The following is a 20,772-nucleotide window of genomic DNA, read 5'->3' on the forward strand; positions in this document are numbered from 1 at the left end:
TGGGAAGCTCCCTGCAGGGGTTACTATTAGTGCATTTTCTCACTATAATGTAAACCTGTGCATTAACTTCAATTTAAATATGTGCTTGAAAAAGTGTCAATAATTGTTGTAAAAACGGTAATCAGTTTTCAGTTTCAGTAAAAGATGTTTCTGATCACCATGTGGTAATAACAGTGGATGGGTAACTACAGTACACAAGCTTTCAGATGTATCCAGACCTTCAGTTTATGATGTATCATTTTGATATATTTAATAGTATGTAAAACATGTTACCCTTACTTATTATTATTTCCACAGTATAAATGGTGTATCTTCGCTTTTATGAGAATGACTATCACAAGGAAAGAACAATGAAACAACTTTCAGCAAGACAACTGACTGGACAATGGAAATAGCTTTCAATGAATGTACTGCATCTGTTGCAAAAAAACTAATTAGCTGCAAACAACTAAACAGATGAACAGTAAATTCTGAAATTCTGTTTTTGTAATATTCTTTGTCTTTTAGTTGTATCATATATGGTGAAAACAAATTAGGAGGCTAAAGCGAATAGTGATAATCCTGGGATGCCCCTGCAAGGAAAGTAGTGGGTGAAAGAAGCACAGGCAACATATTCATTAAAGCAAATAGTTAGTGTTTTTTGCATTCTGCCATACTTATGAAGCAATTCTATTACACATATGCAGCAAATTTAATAGCTGAGTTAATAATGGCAGAAGCTTTGAAGATCAATGAATCAGTGAATACCGTGGGAATGGTATATATTGGTTCTACCTACACCATCTATAGCTATACATACTAAAACATACTAATCAAGCCTAATAACAGAAGCACACACAAAAGTAGACTTTGGTTTAATGCAAATCTAGGTACAAATGCCCTGTGTTCAATTTGACTTCAGAATCAGTATTTTAAATACAAATGAGTCAAAGGCATTAGAATGCTATTGTGGCAACTTGTGTCATAACACCTCTAATGTCTATAGGAGAATACTCTCTATCTTAAATGCTTAATTTTGTATCTCTAGATCTTCACAATTTTTACCAAATTTCCTTAACTTTGCTGAATTATTACAATGACATAAAACACCTTCCCATTGTAAAAATAATTTAGCTAGGCCACTCAGAAATAGAAAATTAATTTAAAAAAATGCAAAAAACAGTAAGATCTAATGTTGCTAAAAGAAAACCTACACATGATTAAATAGAGATGGCCATTATTACTACCAAGACTACAAAGACTAGTTTTGTGGATGTTAAAACTTACCCCTTGGCTTTAACATATTGTGACTCGTAAGAGACCCTGATTTTACTCTTTACACATATGTCTACCTGTTTCAGGTCAATGACTCTTTAGAAGGGAATTGGCAATGACAGCCCCAAAGTGTCTGTCAGGACACATTTTCAGCTTTTCTTCAACCATTTAAGAAGGAAGCTAATTATATAGCCCACAAAACTAAACGAATAGCAATGAGGGCTAATTTAATCAGCAGCCTACTTGGCCCACATATGAGTATTTACAGCAGTTTGACACCCACGCTTCTGAACTGAAGTATGTGCTACTTGCTATAAACAAGTCTAACCGGGTATGAGAACACATCAGCCCTGTAATCTCTAGTGAGTCTTCCCATACCAGGCCAGCAATGTTTAGAGAAAATAGCTCTCAGAAGGTGCCATGGGTGTGGAACAGCTGAAAAACAACACATAGATTAAAATACTTACAGTCTCACCACGCTGTCCAGGGTGGCCGGGCAACCCATCCTTTCCAGGAGGCCCCTAAATACAAAATATAAGGTTAGAGGGTCAATAGAGAAATTCAACGATATGTTAGTCAGTGATAAAAAGAAAGACAGTGATAAAATAAAAAACAAAAAACAATATTTATCAGACTGCCCATGCAATCGAAAGTTTAAACTCCAGAGTCACAGCCTACACCCTATTCACTTGACAAAGATATCAATTGTTCAGAGCAAGGCTGCAGATTTTTATTTGATGTTTATTGGACACTACCTATCTGTACAGGCTAACAGAAAAACTTCAAGAAATATGCAAAATCAATTGTTTGAGTTGTTCTGCTATTAGAAGTATACCACAAAATTGTAAAGTCAGATAGTCTATTCAGTTTACCATAATCTGACATTTATGTTATAGTGTCATAACTGTTCTCTGCAAGTTTCTGTATGCTGCTGGGTAGGATTGGAAGTTATCATTGCATTATTCCATGCTGTACAAAAGTCCTCTCTGTATGAACAGGAAGAATGGGCATAACTGGAAGTACTCGGCCTTCATTTAAATGCGCCTCAGTGTTTGGGGATCTAAGAGAACCAGAACCAAAAAAGTATATTTTAACTAGTGGGGTTGCCTAGTACACATCAATTGTGGAACAAATGTGGAACCTTTGAACGATTTTCAATGTGTAATTTCAAATATAAAGGTAATGAACGTTTAACGTATATCACCTTTACATTATTCACTTACTATACCTAATCAAATTGTATCAGAACTGTTGTAATCTTTTCCCCAGTATTGCCCCTTAAATGTATGTGCTGGGCATATGACTTTTGTTATTATGTATTTTACCTGTTTTAATTGAATAGGCTAACACATTTACATTATAAATATTATGATGAGACACAAAAAGGTCATTCTTAAGCAATGTTTCTATTAACTGCATAATTAGTACACACTACAATACCGTGTAGCATAATAAAACCAGAATATACTGGGTAACATAAAGAAATAATAACTTTAAGGAACAGAGGCATTCTATTGCCTCTGCAGCTAACTATGCGTAATGTTCCAAGGCTATTGTCTAATTTTATTAAGTGCTTCCAGAGTATCAAAGTAATTCAAAAAGGCAGCCGCAATAAATATAAAACTCTGGAGCCACTGAAGCTACAAGCTCATTTCTGTTATATATACAGAGTTAGAATGCTCAGATACTTACAGGGGGGCCCTTCGGTCCTGGGAAGCCAACAGGGCCCTGTGGTCCTTGAGGTCCCTAGAATGCAAAGGAAAATAGAGGCAACAGTTAACCAGTGGAAAACTAGAAACAAGCAGTAAATTCTATATGCTGGTATAAAAAAAGGTTAAAGTAACAAATGATCAATGTACTAAGTAAAGGAAAATCATATTATAGTCAATGTTTCCCTATTAGAACTAAATTAGATTGTGCCCTTGGTACTACAGTAATTAGAGTAAATGAAAGATCAAACAACTGTAATGTGTATAGCAATGAAACAGACTGGAACACAGTAAATTTGATGTAAAGCCTTTCTATAGTCAGTTCTGCTCTATTAGATCTCTGCAAAGCACAATCTTCAGCAAGAATTATTGAATGTAATTGAATAGGTAATGTACAGAATTCAGTTTATATATATACATTCTATAGATCAAAATGAAGCTTCATTTACTAAATAGTCCAGAAATCCAAGAAAAAAGGGGCCATAGCAAAAAAAAAAAAAAGAGATAGGCGGAGGGCCACATGACTGGGTGAGTACGCAAGTAATTGGGTGAGAAGGAATGAGGTGATGGGTTAAAGGGCATTTATAAAGAGAGGGTTAGTTTGAGGAGAGAGGTCAATTGTCAGGAGAATCATCAAGTAGAGGGGTACTCTCATGGACCTTTAAATAAAAAATTATACTTGGTCTTTGAAAATGTTTTAAAATGTTTAAAATGATAATTGACGTTTATTGGATGTATGTACAGTACTTATATAGCACCAATGTATTATACAGTGCTTTAGTCATGTCACTAGCAGTCCCTCAAAGGGACTTCATTTTTGTGGGGAATATGACTAATCTAACTGCATGTTTTTGGAATGTGGGAGCAAACTAGAGTACCCAGAGGAAACCCACACAAACATAGGAAGAACCTGCAAACTCCATGCAGATAGTGTCCTAGCCAAGATTTGAACCTAGGGCCCAGTGCTGCAAAGGCAGGAGTGTTAATCTTTGAGGCACAGTGCTGCCCACAGCACAAAATGATTAGAATTTAACTTAGACCAATTTATTTTTTTTTCTTAATACACCGCCCCTTTGGAAATGGCTTTTTCAACCTATATACCGATGCCAACTAGTATAATTTATGATGAATAGTAAAAATCTTGAAGCCTTAATTTTGGGATTTTTTTATTATTTGATTTGTTTTGACACAAGTCAACAAGCATATGCAAAAGAATCAGCTGTTTACCTGGAACGTTTCAGATATGAATAATTCAAGCCTTTTGTCATGACTATGAGACGTGAACTAAACCCTTCAATGTACTGCACTTATACACACAAATATCACACCAAAATAATTCAACAAACTTATGTTAAATGGATGTATCCTGGCTGGCATTTCACTTCCCAGACTAAAGTGAAAAAAAAAGAGTAGAAACCAAAGACATTCATGCCTTTCATGTTCACATTTGATATCACAGTCAACATAAGGAGGATTTACACTGCATGTATAGATCACACCGTTTCAAGCCACCTTGCTGAGTTAACACTAAAGTCCTGCAGGGAGCTGGAGCTTCACAGTGTGTCACTGAACAATGTGCAGATAATTACAACATTCTGCATTATTATGAATACCGTCTGTTGTGAAGGTGCAGATAATCTTTTCAGAGATATAGAAGACTACAATGCTTTGCAAATCACTGAGTCTCAATAAGGTAGAACAAACTCAACAGCAGGAAACAAGTAGTGTAACTCCTTCCTATCCTCTGGTGTCTCACCTCTCATAAAGTAAAAACAATGTCAGTATTTATAACTTCATAAAATATTTTGTCTATGCTTACAAAAAGCTTGCATATCTGAGGATTTTCTCAGAAGTGTATCTGAGAACATGTTTTAATCCTTTCCATCTCCATCAAAATACAAATAATGGCTTTATATAAATTTTAGGGAAGGTTCCGAGATCCATCTTGACTAACCATGAATCCTTGAATGTCAGTAAGTTAATACAATAATATAATGCCATAGCAATACCATCACCAGTTTAAAGATGGTTATCAGCATTATGGAAAATCCTATGCAGATGGGGTGACAGAGCACGAACTATATTGCATTGATAGCCAAGAGAAAATAAAACATCTAGGATATTTATACTACTTTGATATGTTCTTACAATTTAAATGCACATCCAGTCTCATTGGTTACAAGTTTGGATTTGCATGGATTTTTGAATGTTTTTCTGAATTTCTCAGGCAGCTTCTCTGAGTCTGGAAGAATCTTCCTTGATAAGTGGATGCTGGAATGTACTCTGTTAAATAGACTGTGAAAGATATATATATATATATATATATATATATATATATATATCACACACACGCACATATGTATATATAGATCTGATGACATACATTGCATATTCCATAACAAGTGTGCGTGTGGAATATGGGGGTGTTGGCTCCATTTGCAAGACTATGGGCCTGATTTATCAAAGCTTATCAGTAAACCTGGGTGATCCAGCTTGTCCTGCTAACCCCAGCAACCAACCATATTTTTAGACTGTTGTCTATAGAAATTACAGATAGAACATAATTGTCTGCTATGGCTAGCAAAAACATGTTTTTGCTTTAGGTCTTATAGGTCCCTGACTTATCAAGGGCCCTATGATCCTTATGCCACATGAAAATACAATTATCTTCATCAGCCAAATAAATACAGCTACGGTATATGTTCTAAGAATGGAAGTAAACAGCTCCACCAATTGTATATAAATGTTTGTGCAGGATCAGGACTGTACAACCCAGCATACAATAGAAGAACAAAAATTAAAAATTGTAAATGTTCTCCAAATAACAGTGTTCAAATACAAATACAGGTATGGCCCATTACTTACTCTTTCACCAGGTGGGCCGGGAGGACCATCACTTCCTGCTGTGCCCTAAACGCAAAAGAGAAAACAGTGTACAGTTTAGTGAACATGAAACAGGGCCAGCAAATATATTACATTGATTTGTGGGTGTTTATAGCTTGCACAATTCTCTAAGTTAAAGGAAGAATCTTCACAAATTTTATTTCATTTTTTGGCCTATAAAAATGAATAAAACAAACCAATTTATTTCTCACTAGAACAGCAGTAAGATCCCTGAATATAAGTTATAAAATCCTACTAAAGCAATTTCGATCACAGGTCAGAAAAAAGACAGGAACATCTAGCTGCTGAAAACAACCCACCCAACACTAATTTTCAATTTTTGATAGGCCAACTTTTTAAGATTTTATAATTTTTAATATATTCTGATTCAATTAACATAATTTAGTATAATATGAAACAATACAGGTCTGCAGTCACTCTGAGAAGAACAATAAAAACATGATAATTACCTTAGGACCTGGTTTTCCGGTAGGACCCCTTGGACCTCTAGCGCCCCGTGGACCCTGTGTGAGCACATAGTAACAAGTCAATTAGTCTTTGAATTTACATTATAAAACTATTGAGGTGATCAGGTTTCAAAGATTTAGGACTGAGATACATCTCAATCATTAAATTAAGTAGGTAAAGTGAGAGCTAGAAGAATACTCACCGTTGGACCTCGTTGTCCCCTTGGACCTGGTTTTCCAGCAACACCCTAGTGGAGCAAAGATATATATCTACATTATTTAACAGTCAGTGATTATAATTTAAGAAATCAATGAACTTTATGAATATAAGACATCGTCTGATATAGGCCTAATCATTTTTTGATCTCCAGCTGTTTTGGAGCTATAAAATGCAAGAAAAGGCCATAGGTATTTTAGATTGCTGGTACCTGCATGAAATTGCATTTTACTTTTAATGCATGATCAACATTTTAAAAACAGTGATTGTCTAATAGGAACAGACACAGATAAAGAGCATGCTAAGTGATCCACATATTGCAGGTGTGCTAAATATTTAAGATGCAATTGTTCTGTATGTCATTTCAACTTTTTTGTTACAGGTTTACTGCCAGAAGACTATTAAAACTTGTCAAAAATAGAAGCTAACTTCTCCATTCAAACGTTTGCAAAGACATAAATGTCCCTACTGCAGTTGAATAAGATACATAATAATGATTTTTGATATATTTTTTCCTAAACCATGCAAAGGTGCTATATTTTTTTTTTTTAATATATCATACCCGAGCTCCCTTTTCACCATTGGCTCCTGCAAATCCTGCGAATCCTGTTGATCCCTAGTATTAGGTTAAAAAAGAGAATGTTTATTATATTTTTTCTTAATGAACATTAAAATTAGCATATTACACTTTGCACATTGCACTTTAAATAGGAGACCCAGTACAGGAACTGACAACACAAAAACAAACATATAGACTAAGTAATCACAAAGGTTACTGTAAGAACTCACCTCAACCACAAAAACATCCTTGTGGTTCTTATATATATGAATATAGTGCAAAACCTCTACCAAAAGTGTTATCATTACTTACACATTAAAATACATTTCTTACCAGCAGTGTTCAGTTCCAGAAAGCATAGAAAAGATTAGAATATATTCATGAAACCAGCTGAAAGTCAGCACAGTCAATTAATGTTTCATCCACACTGTTTCTGTTCATTTAATGATGCTTCAGAAATGCAATAAGACATAGAGAATCATTTTATTCTAAAGTCAAATCAAACTCCTTAAACCTTATGTTAACAGGATTGTATTTAATTAAAGTGCCTAAAATGACCATTAGGAAACTTCATTGCTTTTGTTGGTGACTGTATGTAAATTACAATGCACTTTTAGTTTCCTAAATTAGCAATCTATATTATACTTTAAATGGTAGCAGTTTTCCAACTGAGAAAAAATGTTGACATTATGTGGTTTTGGGTTACTGAACTTTTTTCTGCATTAGGTGCATTTGCAGCAATAAAAATATTTATTTTGGGGAGTGGGAAAGACCTCTGGAAATGTTTTATTGCTACCAAGCTATTCAAATTTTATATGTAATATTGGAAATAAAAATATTTTTATTTTATCAGATGTAAAATTCAAAAAACTACTCTATACATACAGATGAGTTTTGGAAAGTTTAGGGACTGCATTGATGGAATTTGGTTGATTTTAGAACAGCTTCTTTCCCAATCCAGTCTATAAGAAGGTAAAATCAGCTTAAAGTAAGTTGATACAGCTTAGAAGGGGGTCATCTGCAGGTCAAAATTGGGTCAACTGTGGGTCTGTGGGAGGTTCTTTTCAATGAACTGAAGTTACAAATTGAAAGTTGAAAATGTCTCAAATGACAAGTGAAAACCACCTGCACAACATGTTCACACCAATACACTAGTTACTAAGACTATTTTTTTAATAAATATCAGAGACTGCCTAATAGGTCCCCTGTTTTATTTGCAAGCTATAGTAAACTAATGAACAATTAAGTAGAAACAAAATAATAGCTAAATATCTATAACAAAGGAAATCTAATAGTCTGCTTTAAAATATCTAGGCGATTGATAAATATATCTGGACACCACCAAATCCAGTGTATGACTTTGAACCTTTTACATCAAGTAAGCTGACCTTTTTACTGTCTAGCCTGCTAACAATAATAAGCAGTAACCCAAAATTTTTTTCCATTTTTAAATTATTCAGTAATAAGTGTAATGAGTGTAATAGCTAGTAATGACAAAACACATCCTCAAATCAGGCAAATCATCAAATTGCCAATGTTTTTATTTGCCTGAGTATTTGCATGCAATTTTATCTCATCAACAGAAAACCAATCTATTCCAAAATCTTGATTAATGATCTGTTAAAAAGATCTTCATGGAAATAGGTGGGAGATCAAAAGTTGCCAAATTGGTGATTGTCAATCTGTGACCATTCATTGCTAGCCATGACAGTTCCCCAAGTGCTCCCCTATGAATGTAAACTCTCTGCATACAATAAGATGGTTTAGGTAGCCTGTGTTGAGTCATTGTGAATGCCTCTCTAGTAGAATACTAATTTTTTTTAACAATTTCTTTATGATAAATCAAAACATGTAAATTATATATGACACATAAACATCCCCAGTGGAGACCAAGATGGACATGGAAAACAGAAGTCTACTTTATCCAACTCATTCCCCTTTTGCAATAACTGAAGCAGTAAATTAAACTTAGGGGACAAAGAGAAAATCATCAGACTCGTGAGAAGAAAGTGCTTTGTTCTCATGTAAGAACATGACTCCAAAGCAGCAGAAAGGAGTCAGTATGTTGTTTTATGTAAAACAGAAGCATCTGGAGCAACCCTCCTGATGCACAGCACTGTTTGTTCAATAGCAAAATAGCAGAAAGACTTTGATCTCAGGATGTGGCAGAAAATCTCACTAGACTATTGAAGAACAAACACAGAATGGAAACCAATCGATGTGACAGTCTTGGTGAAAATGAGGCAGCTTTGCAGCAGGTCAGGTGCTTGTACAAATACAGAAAGAACCAAACAGTCATAGTTGTGCAATCATGTCAGCCTAAACTACTGAAGCACATTACACTTATAAACAAAATATTTACTCTCCAATACATTATTTTTCGCACTGATCGTGATCGGGAAGGTAATTTAAAAGTGCTAAACAAACCTAGGCTACTGCTACCATAATAATCATACAAACATGGCTCAATACAGCTACTACACTTTTAAAATGAGACATTCAAAAATAATATTGAATAATATTGAAGATATTATTGAAAGATATTTTAAATACAACTAAATTCTTTTCAGTTTGTTGTATTTTATAAATGAAAATAACAAGTACAGATTAACTAGATGACCAGCCAAACAGGCAGATAAGCACATATAACAGACCACTATATTCTTCTATATTCTGAGCCCTCTCTGATGCATGGCAATGACATATTTAAGACAAAAACTATGAGTATTTCATAACTTAGGAATGAAAAATGGTACTCTTACCTTTGGACCCTGTCGACCTGGGTATCCAGGCAAACCTGGAACACCAAGCTTGCCCTAAAATGCAAACACCAAGATGGAAGTTAGTGCATCTTAACGCTATGCCAATTTTTTATTGAAGTTTTGATTTACTTTCAGTGATATAAATGATTTTTTTTTTTTGGAACAATATAACCACAGAACTAAAAAAACAGGGATATGATCTAAGTACACATAGGCATGTTTTAATAAAAAATAACTGTCCTAGTTTGCAAAGCCACTGAGGCAGTGGACTTGAGGTACAAGCTTTAGTTGCCATGATGAAGGCACAGTAGTCAGGTTTATAGCCTGGCTACTCCTAAGTCTAAGTGAATAACTTACAGATAGGGACCTCAAATTTGTGAAAATCAATACATTTAAAGGTTTTCCTGACCATTAGTAACAATGTTTTTGGACACTTATGAAGCATGTCTTTGGGGGGACCCAGATAAAACCTTAGATATAAACTTAGTGTCAATAAATAAAATGGTTAGGCAAATTAGACAAACTGTATCATTATATGACAATTAGTAGTGTTCTCCATTTACTGGCAAACACATATAAGCCCAAATATGCAATCTTATGTCATTCTCCTAATACTTGCCTTCTCACCAGCTGGGCCAGCTGAACCAATTTCTCCGTTTGGACCAGCTCTTCCCTTTGGACCTTCAGGACCGTCTTCTCCTCTTGGACCCAATGGTCCCACTTCACCCTAGAATAAGCAGGTAAGGCAAAACATCATCAATACCATATTGTCTAGTATATGTGTGCTTTTCAATCAAGTGTTTTCATAAAACATTAAAAGTGTGAGACCAAAAATGTAATATAATCCACAACTCCTGCCCACAAAAAGTATAATACTGTACATATCTAATCTATCGATTTGGTACCATGAATATCTTCTGAATGTTATTTTTAAATTTAACTATATTTTCAAATAAGGTATTTGATGTATATAGTTGTTTCTCCTAAATACATTAGGAATATCAGCATATTTCGGAATGATTGTGTTTATTTTTTTCTTTGTTCCTTTGTTTAGGGTTCTTTTTTTCTGCATTTGTCAACTTGTTATCACTGGCAAATATCAAAATGTTTATTATCCCAGTTAGGTATATGCAGGAGGACTTCACTAAACACTGTTAGGTGAAAATATTTATTTATAGTTTCTAAATTTAGGAAATAGCATTGACAAAGTCTGAGCGGCCCATAGGCTACACTCAGCAGCTCTTCTGACATACGACCAAACTACTGGAATACCATATTTAGAGAGGGCCACACAGTACAGCAACAAGGCATTTGCTGTCATGAACCCCATGATTCTGAAAATTTGAGCCAAACTATATAATTTTAGTGATTTGTTTCTATTTTAGTGATTTCTTTAGTGAAAGCTCTGAAGGGCTTTGGAACAAACTATATTCCTTGCTGAGCCTAACGATACAATCTGGAGTGTGTTTTACAATAGGGAAAGGTAATGGTGTTTTATTGCAAGAAGGCGTTTTAAATAAAAGTTGCATCTGTCATAAGCTCATTGTAGAGAATAATTCACAAAAGTATTAAAGCTGTAAAATGTTATAGACATAGTTTAGTCCTGGAGTGAATATGGGTTGATTTAGTCACTGTTCTAAAATTAATATCTGTTAAAGCATTTTCTGCACTGGGAAATTATGTAAAATAGGTTCTTAATTGGATTGCCACTGTAATGCAAATGTGATGTAAATGCGCTTCTTAGAAATGAATGAGAAATGTGTTTAAACTACACTAAATTGCAATTTGCTATTTTCTGAGCCATTGAGGGAAAGTTGTATATATTTGAGCAATTTGAATACCAGGAAGGGCCACCACATACAATAAAGCAATGAGATTCTAGCACTGGCTCTGTCATAAAGTTATTCTCATTTAAACAGGAAAGATCATTAAAAAACTACAACAAAGTTGCAATGTTCATAGTAACAAGCTAGGTTTACTTTCAAACTTGTATTTGAAAAAGAGTAGCTGGAATCTGTGGGCTAACTAATGAGTCTCAACACATGTAGAATCATGTTATTTTCACTATTTTGGCAGCACAGTACAGCACAACACTCAAACCATTTACATCTGGGAATTGTGTTTTTTAAATGAGTATTAAGGCACAAAATCAATCAGTGTCTATGCTTTGAAGATGAATACATTGGATGGATTGAGTAGTTTAGCAAAAACCAAAAATTGCACCACTTGCCCTTCAAAATATTGTGTTTTGTGAGCCATAAATAGGAAATAATAGCCAAATACATTATTTGGCCAATTTACAGGAACAGGTACTATGCATGTAGAGTCTTTAAATCTGTGTTTATTACAAATTTATACTTCACAAATATGCTTTTCTTAAAAAATGTGAACTTGATTTACTCTTTATTACAATACAAAAGTGTAAATTCAGCCTACATTTACAGCACAAAATAATACTCACCCTGTCTCCCTTTAATCCCATGTCACCCTTAAATCCTGGGAATCCATCTTCACCCTGAAATATAAAAAAAAATATCACAATTATTATCTAATACAACTGAACTTTAATAGTTACATTACCATGAGTGGTAAAAAAACAATTTTTACAACACCACTGCAGTGGTGTACATGTGCAATAGTATTCAATCAGTGCCTAACCTACAGTGATCAGTGAAAACATTTTTAGCAGCTGGAGACAATACTAAACATTGTTTAAAATCTGAAGGTTACCTATTAATGCTACGCAGGATATTAAGTACCCCTTATGTTAGACAAACACAGAGCAGATGCAGCACCTTAAACACACCCTTAAGCAGATAGAACCTTGGTATGTTAATCAAAATGGGAGCTGCTCAAAATTGTGACTGCAGAAGCAAAACATGCAGGTATGGTTGGTCACAAAGTAAAAACTTTAATAATCTTATACACTCTGATGTGTAATTGTCATATAGCAACATTTCCACATTAGAGAGATAAATATATATAATATATATATTTATGTATAAAAAACTCTTTTCCATGATAGAAAATCTCTGCGATCATCACCGATTTTGGCAATGATTACTATTAATCCCTAACGGCGCACAATCTTCATTAACAATGTTTAAGCTTATCACATTGCTAATGAAGTTAACTGTTAACTGTCAAGTTCATCCAAAAGAGAAGGAATATTATAGCTGCTTGTATGATGTGTCTCTATTATGTGTCAATTGTCAATTGTATTCTGTTTACTGAGGGGCAAGTACAATGTAAAGCATAAACTGGCATGTGTATGCCATATGACGTAAAGCTGCAGTACAACTATATTGTGAAAGGTGATCCTTCACAATTTATAAAGAAAAAAAGAAATGTGCAAAAAGGTATTTGATTAAATGCACTGAAACAACCTGGGCTTATAATTGAATGTCACAGGTAATAATACAGCTGAAAGAGTAAGTCCTTGGTTCTGCTACCTAGGACGGCTATAACGTTAATAAAGAGAGGAAGCCGTGGCAGGATTATAGTGTGTTTGCTCACATCTAATGACCACTTGTAGATGGATCAGTACAGTACTACACAGCACACCTGCCAGCTGCACAGAGCACATCGCAGGATTAAGTGTTATTAGCTTAGCTAACAAAGGAGAGCTCTGCAGTTTGTCTTGAATTATAGAGAAGGAGTGTAAAGAGCCCCAAATTCCTCACATCTCTGTAATCAACTGTCAGTAGAATTCTTTATAAATATAAATTCTTTAACAATATAAAAATAAACCTAAGGGTGCTGATGACGATGGAACAGAATTATTTTTTCACAGCCTGAATTTTTTTCAATGAATTTTACTTTTGTTGTGTCCTACAATGTGTTGCATCAAGGCATAGGTTAGGCTTATTTCAATAAAAAAAAGCTGTTTTTCATTTTAAAGAACAATCTGGCAAAGAGAAAGACTGGTTAACAAAAACCTGGCACTAAATTATGAATAAAAAAGAGGAGTTGGTCATTGCAACCAATGTGTTCACTAATACAATGCATTATTAGAGTTAGTCAGCACATGTAAAAGCTCCGCCTCATTTTGCATCTGTTTTTTACTGCTGGTAATTTTAGATTCAGAGAAATAAAATAAAAACAAAACTAATCAAACTTTTTACTTTCTTTATATATGCAGGTTCTACTGGAAGCCTGTTGCTTATTGAACAAATATTATATATGTATATATAAATTAATTATGTATTATGGAGGCACTCTTCTCTAAAAAGGATGACCCAAAATGACTGAAATATTACAGATATACAATGAAATAAAATACATAGATTTTATATTTACCTTTTCTCCTTTGCCTCCCTTTAAGCCTCTGACACCATCAGCACCCTAAATAATAAAGAAAACAGTATTTTAAGTCAATGAATTACATCTCTAAAATTCTTCACCTTAATTTCATTATCAGTGATTACTTGGGTTTATGGGGTTTGTAAAGTAGAAGAAGCACACAAAAAACTCATATTGATTGAGGTATCTGACAACACCAAAGCCATGCTGCCATTGTTACAGGGACAGGGCTAGGGCCCAATAGGTAGCCATTCACACTGCACATCTACAATTAGTACACATTTACAGCAGAAATGGCTGTGTGTCTTAACATGCAAAATTAAATGGATGTTGTTTGAAAATGACCTGCTTTTAGTTTTAATAGGTTCTGGACAAAGGAGCAGGAAACATGCTGTCAGGTAAACTAAACATGCATCCCTGCTATATGTACATTCTTATATTTATTCCTAGAAGGCTGGTAGGCTTGTCAGAATTCTGTCTTCATTTAAGTAGGGGTAAATAGGCTGTGTTGTAAATTAAGATACATTTATTCATAATGTCAATAGCTACAAAGGTGAATGAGGATATTAGTGAAATTGATTTTTATAAGTAATAAACCTTTATTAATATTTGGGCATAGGTTCACTTTAAATATGACAGTGTAGTATAGCGTATGTTTTACTTTGCAGACTAACAACCAGTGAAATGATCAGACCATAGCATTAGAGAGAAAAAAAATGTTTTACAGGATTCTTCTCCTAGGTTTTGTTCTGATTCTATATTTATGTACCTTTTTGCTGTGGCCAGAAAGTTATGCCAGAGGAATACAGGTTATGTTAATACATAATTCAAAATGTAATGCTGCATAAAGTCTCACTTGCAGGACACATGAGTACAAATGTAAATTTTTGCATTTAGGCAGAAGATGGAAAGTATATTTATGCTTGTTTCTGTTGGTCTTTGAGGACCCTTAAAATATTCTACAAGTAAATAAAAAACAAAACAAAAAGAAACTACAAGAATATGTGAATGCACATCAAATTAAACAGACATACCTTGACACCACGAGGTCCAGGATAACCAATAGGACCTTGGGGACCAGTGGGACCCTAGAAATAAAGTAATTGTTAATATAACCTAGTTTGGCATAGGTAGGCAAGCAGTTTAAAAGACAACTAAATACACGTCTTCGCTATAATTAATCACTATCAATATCACCACACAGATCTAATTGCATTTAGATTTACAAATAAGAATATATAAATAATCTAACCACAAAAAGATATATCTTTAGCTTTCTTTAACCAATGAACAGATCACATTTTACAGTTCTGCATTCTCTTTACAGATTTCTCTTTATTGAAAGTAAATATTTTTTTTTGCTAATTTATTGTTGAATATATATCCAGATTTTTTTAATTAATGTACTTGGTCTGTAATAAAACATATTAAAACAAGGGTATGTGTTAACAAAACATGTTAAAGGGTGTCCTACAACAGGGGAGAACCACCACATCTGTAAGTCTATTCAGCCTGGTCTCAGTTATTATATTTATTAGTACAGTTTATTCTGAACTGTACATTACGTAATTTGCAAATACAGCCTATATAAGGGGATGCCTCCTCCAGACAGGCTATGGATTATTAGATCGCAAAGTTATCAGCTGAGTTATTACAGCAACCAGTCAACATCAACTTGTAGCTATTGTATGGCTATTATATGAAAGCCACAAACAGAAAACATAACATTGTATGTTTTGTTGTGTAATTAAGAGAGAAAACCTTTTTGTGCAGTTCTAATTATAACAATATTATATTTCCTGTTTTAATACTTACCAAAGCCCCCTTTTCACCTGGTGGTCCTTCTTTGCCAGGGTGACCCTAAGAGAGAAAGGAAAGTTAGCAACGTTAAACAGCGATTTCTGATAACTAAACAGTACATAGTCCAGAGAAATTTTACTTGGCTTAAGTTTGATTTATATTTTGCCTTGACTAGACAATTCACCCTTATGCAACCAATGGACTTGCTCTTAAGAAATGGCATGCAAATATTAACATTTTTTTTATAGATGGATGTCAGTCTGGAGAAGTGGGAGTTCTTCTGCAGACTGCATTGGCATGAAGACTGCCCTAGGTGGGTGATGGTTGGGGACGGCTCAGGGCCAGTAAATAAGGTAAAAAAAAAGGTGATGATGAAATTCCTTCATTCAGGAAATTAGGTGGGTTCTATCTCACTTGCTCCAGCTTTGAATGCTCACTGTGAGAAGCTTAGAGTCTGCAGAAAAATAGTAAGCAATGTGAATACAAGATCGGCACTTGTACAATTGTCCATAACTGAAGGTAGGGCTGGAATTCAGCTGTAAATTTCAATAATTACAAATGAGTAAAAGTGGCAATGGTGGATTGGTGAAGTAAAATGTCTGGATTAAAAAGGTCCCTAGCAAAACTTTAAAATTATTTTGAGATTTATATGTCCCAGTTTCGCCTTTAGAAAATGAAGCAAACATTTCAGTTAAAGATTTATATTAGGTGTAATATTAAAATGATGTTTTTTACTTGCTGAGTTCTGAGATAACTGAAGTGCAGTAACTCCAGCTCAGCGCACACTACATTTATCTCTCCATGGGGACTTTTTATGTCAAATAAGAAAATGCAAAAAATTATATTCAAGATTCTGGTTATATTAATGTAATGGTTCTCGGATTGTTTGTGATTAACACATAAAAACAGATAGAATTAATCACTTTAAGAGTTTTTGCTCATTTTCATTTGATTACCAGTTGACACTGAGAGGGACAATGCATCATGAATGCAACATTAAAAAAAAAAGGAATTATTTTTTGTAAGGGAGGTGGTGTTTTTTTTTTTTTTTTAAAAGCAGTAGTGCAGCTATATTTTAAATGAGCCCCCACATTTTCAACAGGGATACTAATGTAAACCAGGCCATGCTTTTATTTTATCCTTTGGGGCATCTTAGTGCTCCTGATCACTTGCAGCCTCTGTGGAGCTATTTTCTTACACCAAGTTACCTGATGGTGACAGCAATGGACCATGCCTCTGCAACATGCCTTCAACATGCTTAATACATGCTTACAACAGCTAATATTAAGCCATTTTCACTTATTTATAAAGCAGTAATTATGACTTCCACTAAACATTTACTTTTGGTACTTCAATCACTGCTATTTAAAACACATACATTGGAAGGTGTCACTTGCGGTAAAAATTTGTGTGTATGGGTGTATTTTTAATCTGATCAGCAGAATAACTTTCACTGCAGCTGTTCACCTTTCAAAAAGAAAAGGATCACCTTTAAAATATTTTTTATTTAGCTTAGTGAATGAGTTGAAATGTTGCTACTTCAACAAACCAACACTGTGCAAGCAAAAATAATGTTGTTTAACATCTGCCTGCACATATACGGTATATATATTCTCTGACAATCACTGAAAATGTCTTTGGGGGTGGATAAGTCACTGTGCCAAGTGAACAGCCAAAGTGCCTTTCATAAATTACCCCAATATTTTTTTCGGATAAGAATGGAATTATATGCAGCACCGTATTATTGCTTAAAGACAGGTCCATCTCCTTCTACAAGCCTTATACATAATAACATTTAATTTTTCTATTATTATTTTTACACATATATCCAGGAACTTTTTTGTCTACAGCTGGAATACTATTTAACAATAAGGATGGTGTGCTAACAAAGTCTTCACATCAATGTAAAACTAATGGTAAAGATATTAGACATGCAAGTAAATGTAGTTGAAATATGTTTTGCATTGGGCAATATGTTCGGCCATATCCCAGTAGTCCCTACTGTCTGATTATCTTTCACTGTTCGTGGTGGCAACTGACAACATTTTTGTATTTTACTTACTGGGGGTCCATCAGATCCAGGTAATCCAGGTAGACCAGGCTTTCCATGTGGACCCTAAAGATGAAAGCACATGAATGTATTAGAGGTATCAAGTACATTGCACAAAAAGTATATTTATTCACTTAACAAAACTTTTAGTTATAAGTAATAAAGAATATAATTATATGTTACATATTTATAATATAAGAAACGCATGAGGCACAAAAATAAACAGCTAAAGATTTAACTTCTTTTACAATATGCAACTGATTGATATCACATTTATGTCCATTGTAAAATCTTGAATTTGTTAGCTTTTTTTACACATTCTTAAAGACCAACAAGAACTGATACCCACAAAATGGGTATTTATCCAAACAGTGTAATTAAAAAAGCCCTAAGGAAACATTTTCATCAAGGTACTTTTTTATAAGAACGGTCCTCAAATTCTGACAAGCTCTGATGCTGCAGAACTATTCCTATTAATAAGTTCACTGACCAAGAGTTTGGGAGATGAATGACTAGCAGACAGAGAAGGACAAATACATTATGGACAACAGGTGCTCTGTGCACTTAGCATTCACGTGTACTTAAACTTAAAATAGCCATAGACAGGTACTGCCTTGTCAAATTTAATGAGAAATGAAGGATCTACCTATATGGGTCTCAAATAAGAATATAATCAGAATATAAGCAAGTACCACTTCATATCAAATATATGTAAAATATCCTATTCACAGTGCTGGTGAAACTTATTAGATTTACATTTACATTCTTCTTTGGGAAGCTCACAAACACTGATAATAGTATTCAAATAGAAAGTCCAGACTGTGCGTTCCTCTACCCCATCCAATAATACTAATAATAGGGAAAATGGGATGATTTCCTGGTTACATTGCTAACTTTATTACCTTTGTATTATAACACATTAAAAAGGATCATAGGTAAAATATGTTTTAAAAAGCCTTTTAAAAGCCTTTTAAAAAGATAGGCAGAGGAGCTTCATGACAAGTGGAGTGGGTGAAAAGGGGAGCAAGGGTATAAGGCCTAGGGGGTGGAAAGTTCTGGGGCCTTTTTGAAGCTGAGAAAGTTTCTTGCCCTCCTGCCCCATTTAAATGTATAGGGCGTAGTGTGGGGGCATAGGTTGGAGAATTGGGAGTTACGATAGTGGTCCTGGAGGACAAAAGTCTTGGTGGTTAGATTTTGATGCGGGGGGAGCCACCAAAGGTGTGGTGTCCATTAATTGGGTTAGGACAGCTGTAGGTGGTGGGCAGCAGTTTAAGATTATGGTTCCTAAGACGGTGCTGGGTAACTGAGTGCCATTAGGTATGAGCTGGCCCTGAATCAGCAGTTTGGTCATATGCAGACTTTGTCTTCCAGGACCTGCAGCTTTTCAAGTGGTATTAACTCAGGAAAATTTTTAAAGTGTTAATATTATTGTAATACATGTTTTCTACTGATTTAAAGATGTTATTTAGGAAGTTTTATGTGCAAAAGATTAAAGTTTACTTAATAAAAGCGTCTGCTTGCAGCCAATTTAACTTCCAAGATGGTGTCAGTGTCCAGGTCATTGGGTATGGGTAGAAAGGTGGGGGCTGGGCATTCGCTTGGGGCTGGGATGACTTTTGAGGTGCCCTAGTCACGTAGTAAAAGTGAATGGAATATTGTAGTAAAAGAATCAATAGCATGTATAGATTTTTGTGCATATAATAAAATACTGTTCACATATTCTACACATCTGCTAATAAATATAGGTATAAATTATTTCCTGTATCTCCTTAATGTTTTCTTTCCCAGTTTAGATAAACAGACCAGGCTCTGACCCTACCTTCTCGCCAGGGGGACCAATGGGGCCCTGTGGACCAGGAAGACCCTGCAAAAAAAGAAAACATTAAATATTAGGATCTCATTCATCACTGTGAGTTGAGAACAGACCTGCACTTTAGCATAGCCACACTGTGCCGCATTCCTGAAGAAACATTCAGCAGCCAGAAGTTAGCTGTACAAACCCTCATTATTCTCACTGCTGCTAACGTCTCCACACTGGGAAGGTGTTCTCTCAGTGATGAAAGGCAGCTCCATGTTTAAATTTGTCTCTACATGGAAACATTTTATTCAGCTCTAACTGAGGACTGATAATAAATCAATTACAGAAAATAAACCCTTTTAAGGATTCTTATTTGCTGAATTTATTTTGCATAAATACATAATATCAACTAATATGTGTATGTTTAAGGCAATAGGAATTTTTTTACTTTTACTTGCACTAGTTTATGGTAAGTTGTTTATTTGAATTGTGTCAATATACACAATATACAACAAAATGTTGTTATCTTTAAGATTCAATTATCTCTTTTTACCAAAGGAGTAAAAAAATAATTGATTCATTCCAGATTTCTGTTGCTAGTTGCTGTGATTTTCTGTACTGTGGATATTCTTTTTTGCCATACTGGATTAGCTCAATAATTACCTTATTTTACAGTCCAACCAGCTTCCATGCTGGTTTTGGCATTTACAACTAATCTCACAAGCCTGGGTCGTGTGTGTGGGTGCCCCTTCACTGGTGTCCTAATGTACAATACAGAGACAGTGGCCACTGCTACATTGTCCTGCATTGTATGTAAAGACATCAAGGGCTAGCCCATAATTTGGGACTGTAGCAAATACAGTTTTGGGTAGAGTTTACTGCTGTTATTGTCCTGTTTTAGATTTTCTCTCTCTTCTAGTTTGGTGGTACCAGTGTCATTGTGACAGTATGTGAGAAGATATCCTTTAAAG

General features: G+C 34.6%; 1 protein-coding gene across 1 annotated transcript in view; it reads right to left on the minus strand.

The window, feature by feature from the left end:
* Positions 1–20,772, minus strand: part of COL11A1 (collagen type XI alpha 1 chain) — a gene marked incomplete in the record, with an annotated part of 137,389 nt that overhangs the window by 40,629 nt on the left and 75,988 nt on the right. Inside the window, 14 exon segments of the mRNA XM_072420016.1 lie at positions 1,722–1,775; positions 2,947–3,000; positions 5,829–5,873; positions 6,317–6,370; positions 6,517–6,561; positions 7,093–7,146; positions 9,852–9,905; positions 10,471–10,578; positions 12,313–12,366; positions 14,151–14,195; positions 15,188–15,241; positions 15,969–16,013; positions 18,016–18,069; positions 19,823–19,867. Of these exon segments, the coding sequence (XP_072276117.1) occupies positions 1,722–1,775; positions 2,947–3,000; positions 5,829–5,873; positions 6,317–6,370; positions 6,517–6,561; positions 7,093–7,146; positions 9,852–9,905; positions 10,471–10,578; positions 12,313–12,366; positions 14,151–14,195; positions 15,188–15,241; positions 15,969–16,013; positions 18,016–18,069; positions 19,823–19,867 (765 nt within the window).

This window comes from Pyxicephalus adspersus, chromosome 8, assembly GCF_032062135.1.
Source record: "Pyxicephalus adspersus chromosome 8, UCB_Pads_2.0, whole genome shotgun sequence".
Classification (NCBI taxonomy): domain Eukaryota; kingdom Metazoa; phylum Chordata; class Amphibia; order Anura; family Pyxicephalidae; genus Pyxicephalus; species Pyxicephalus adspersus.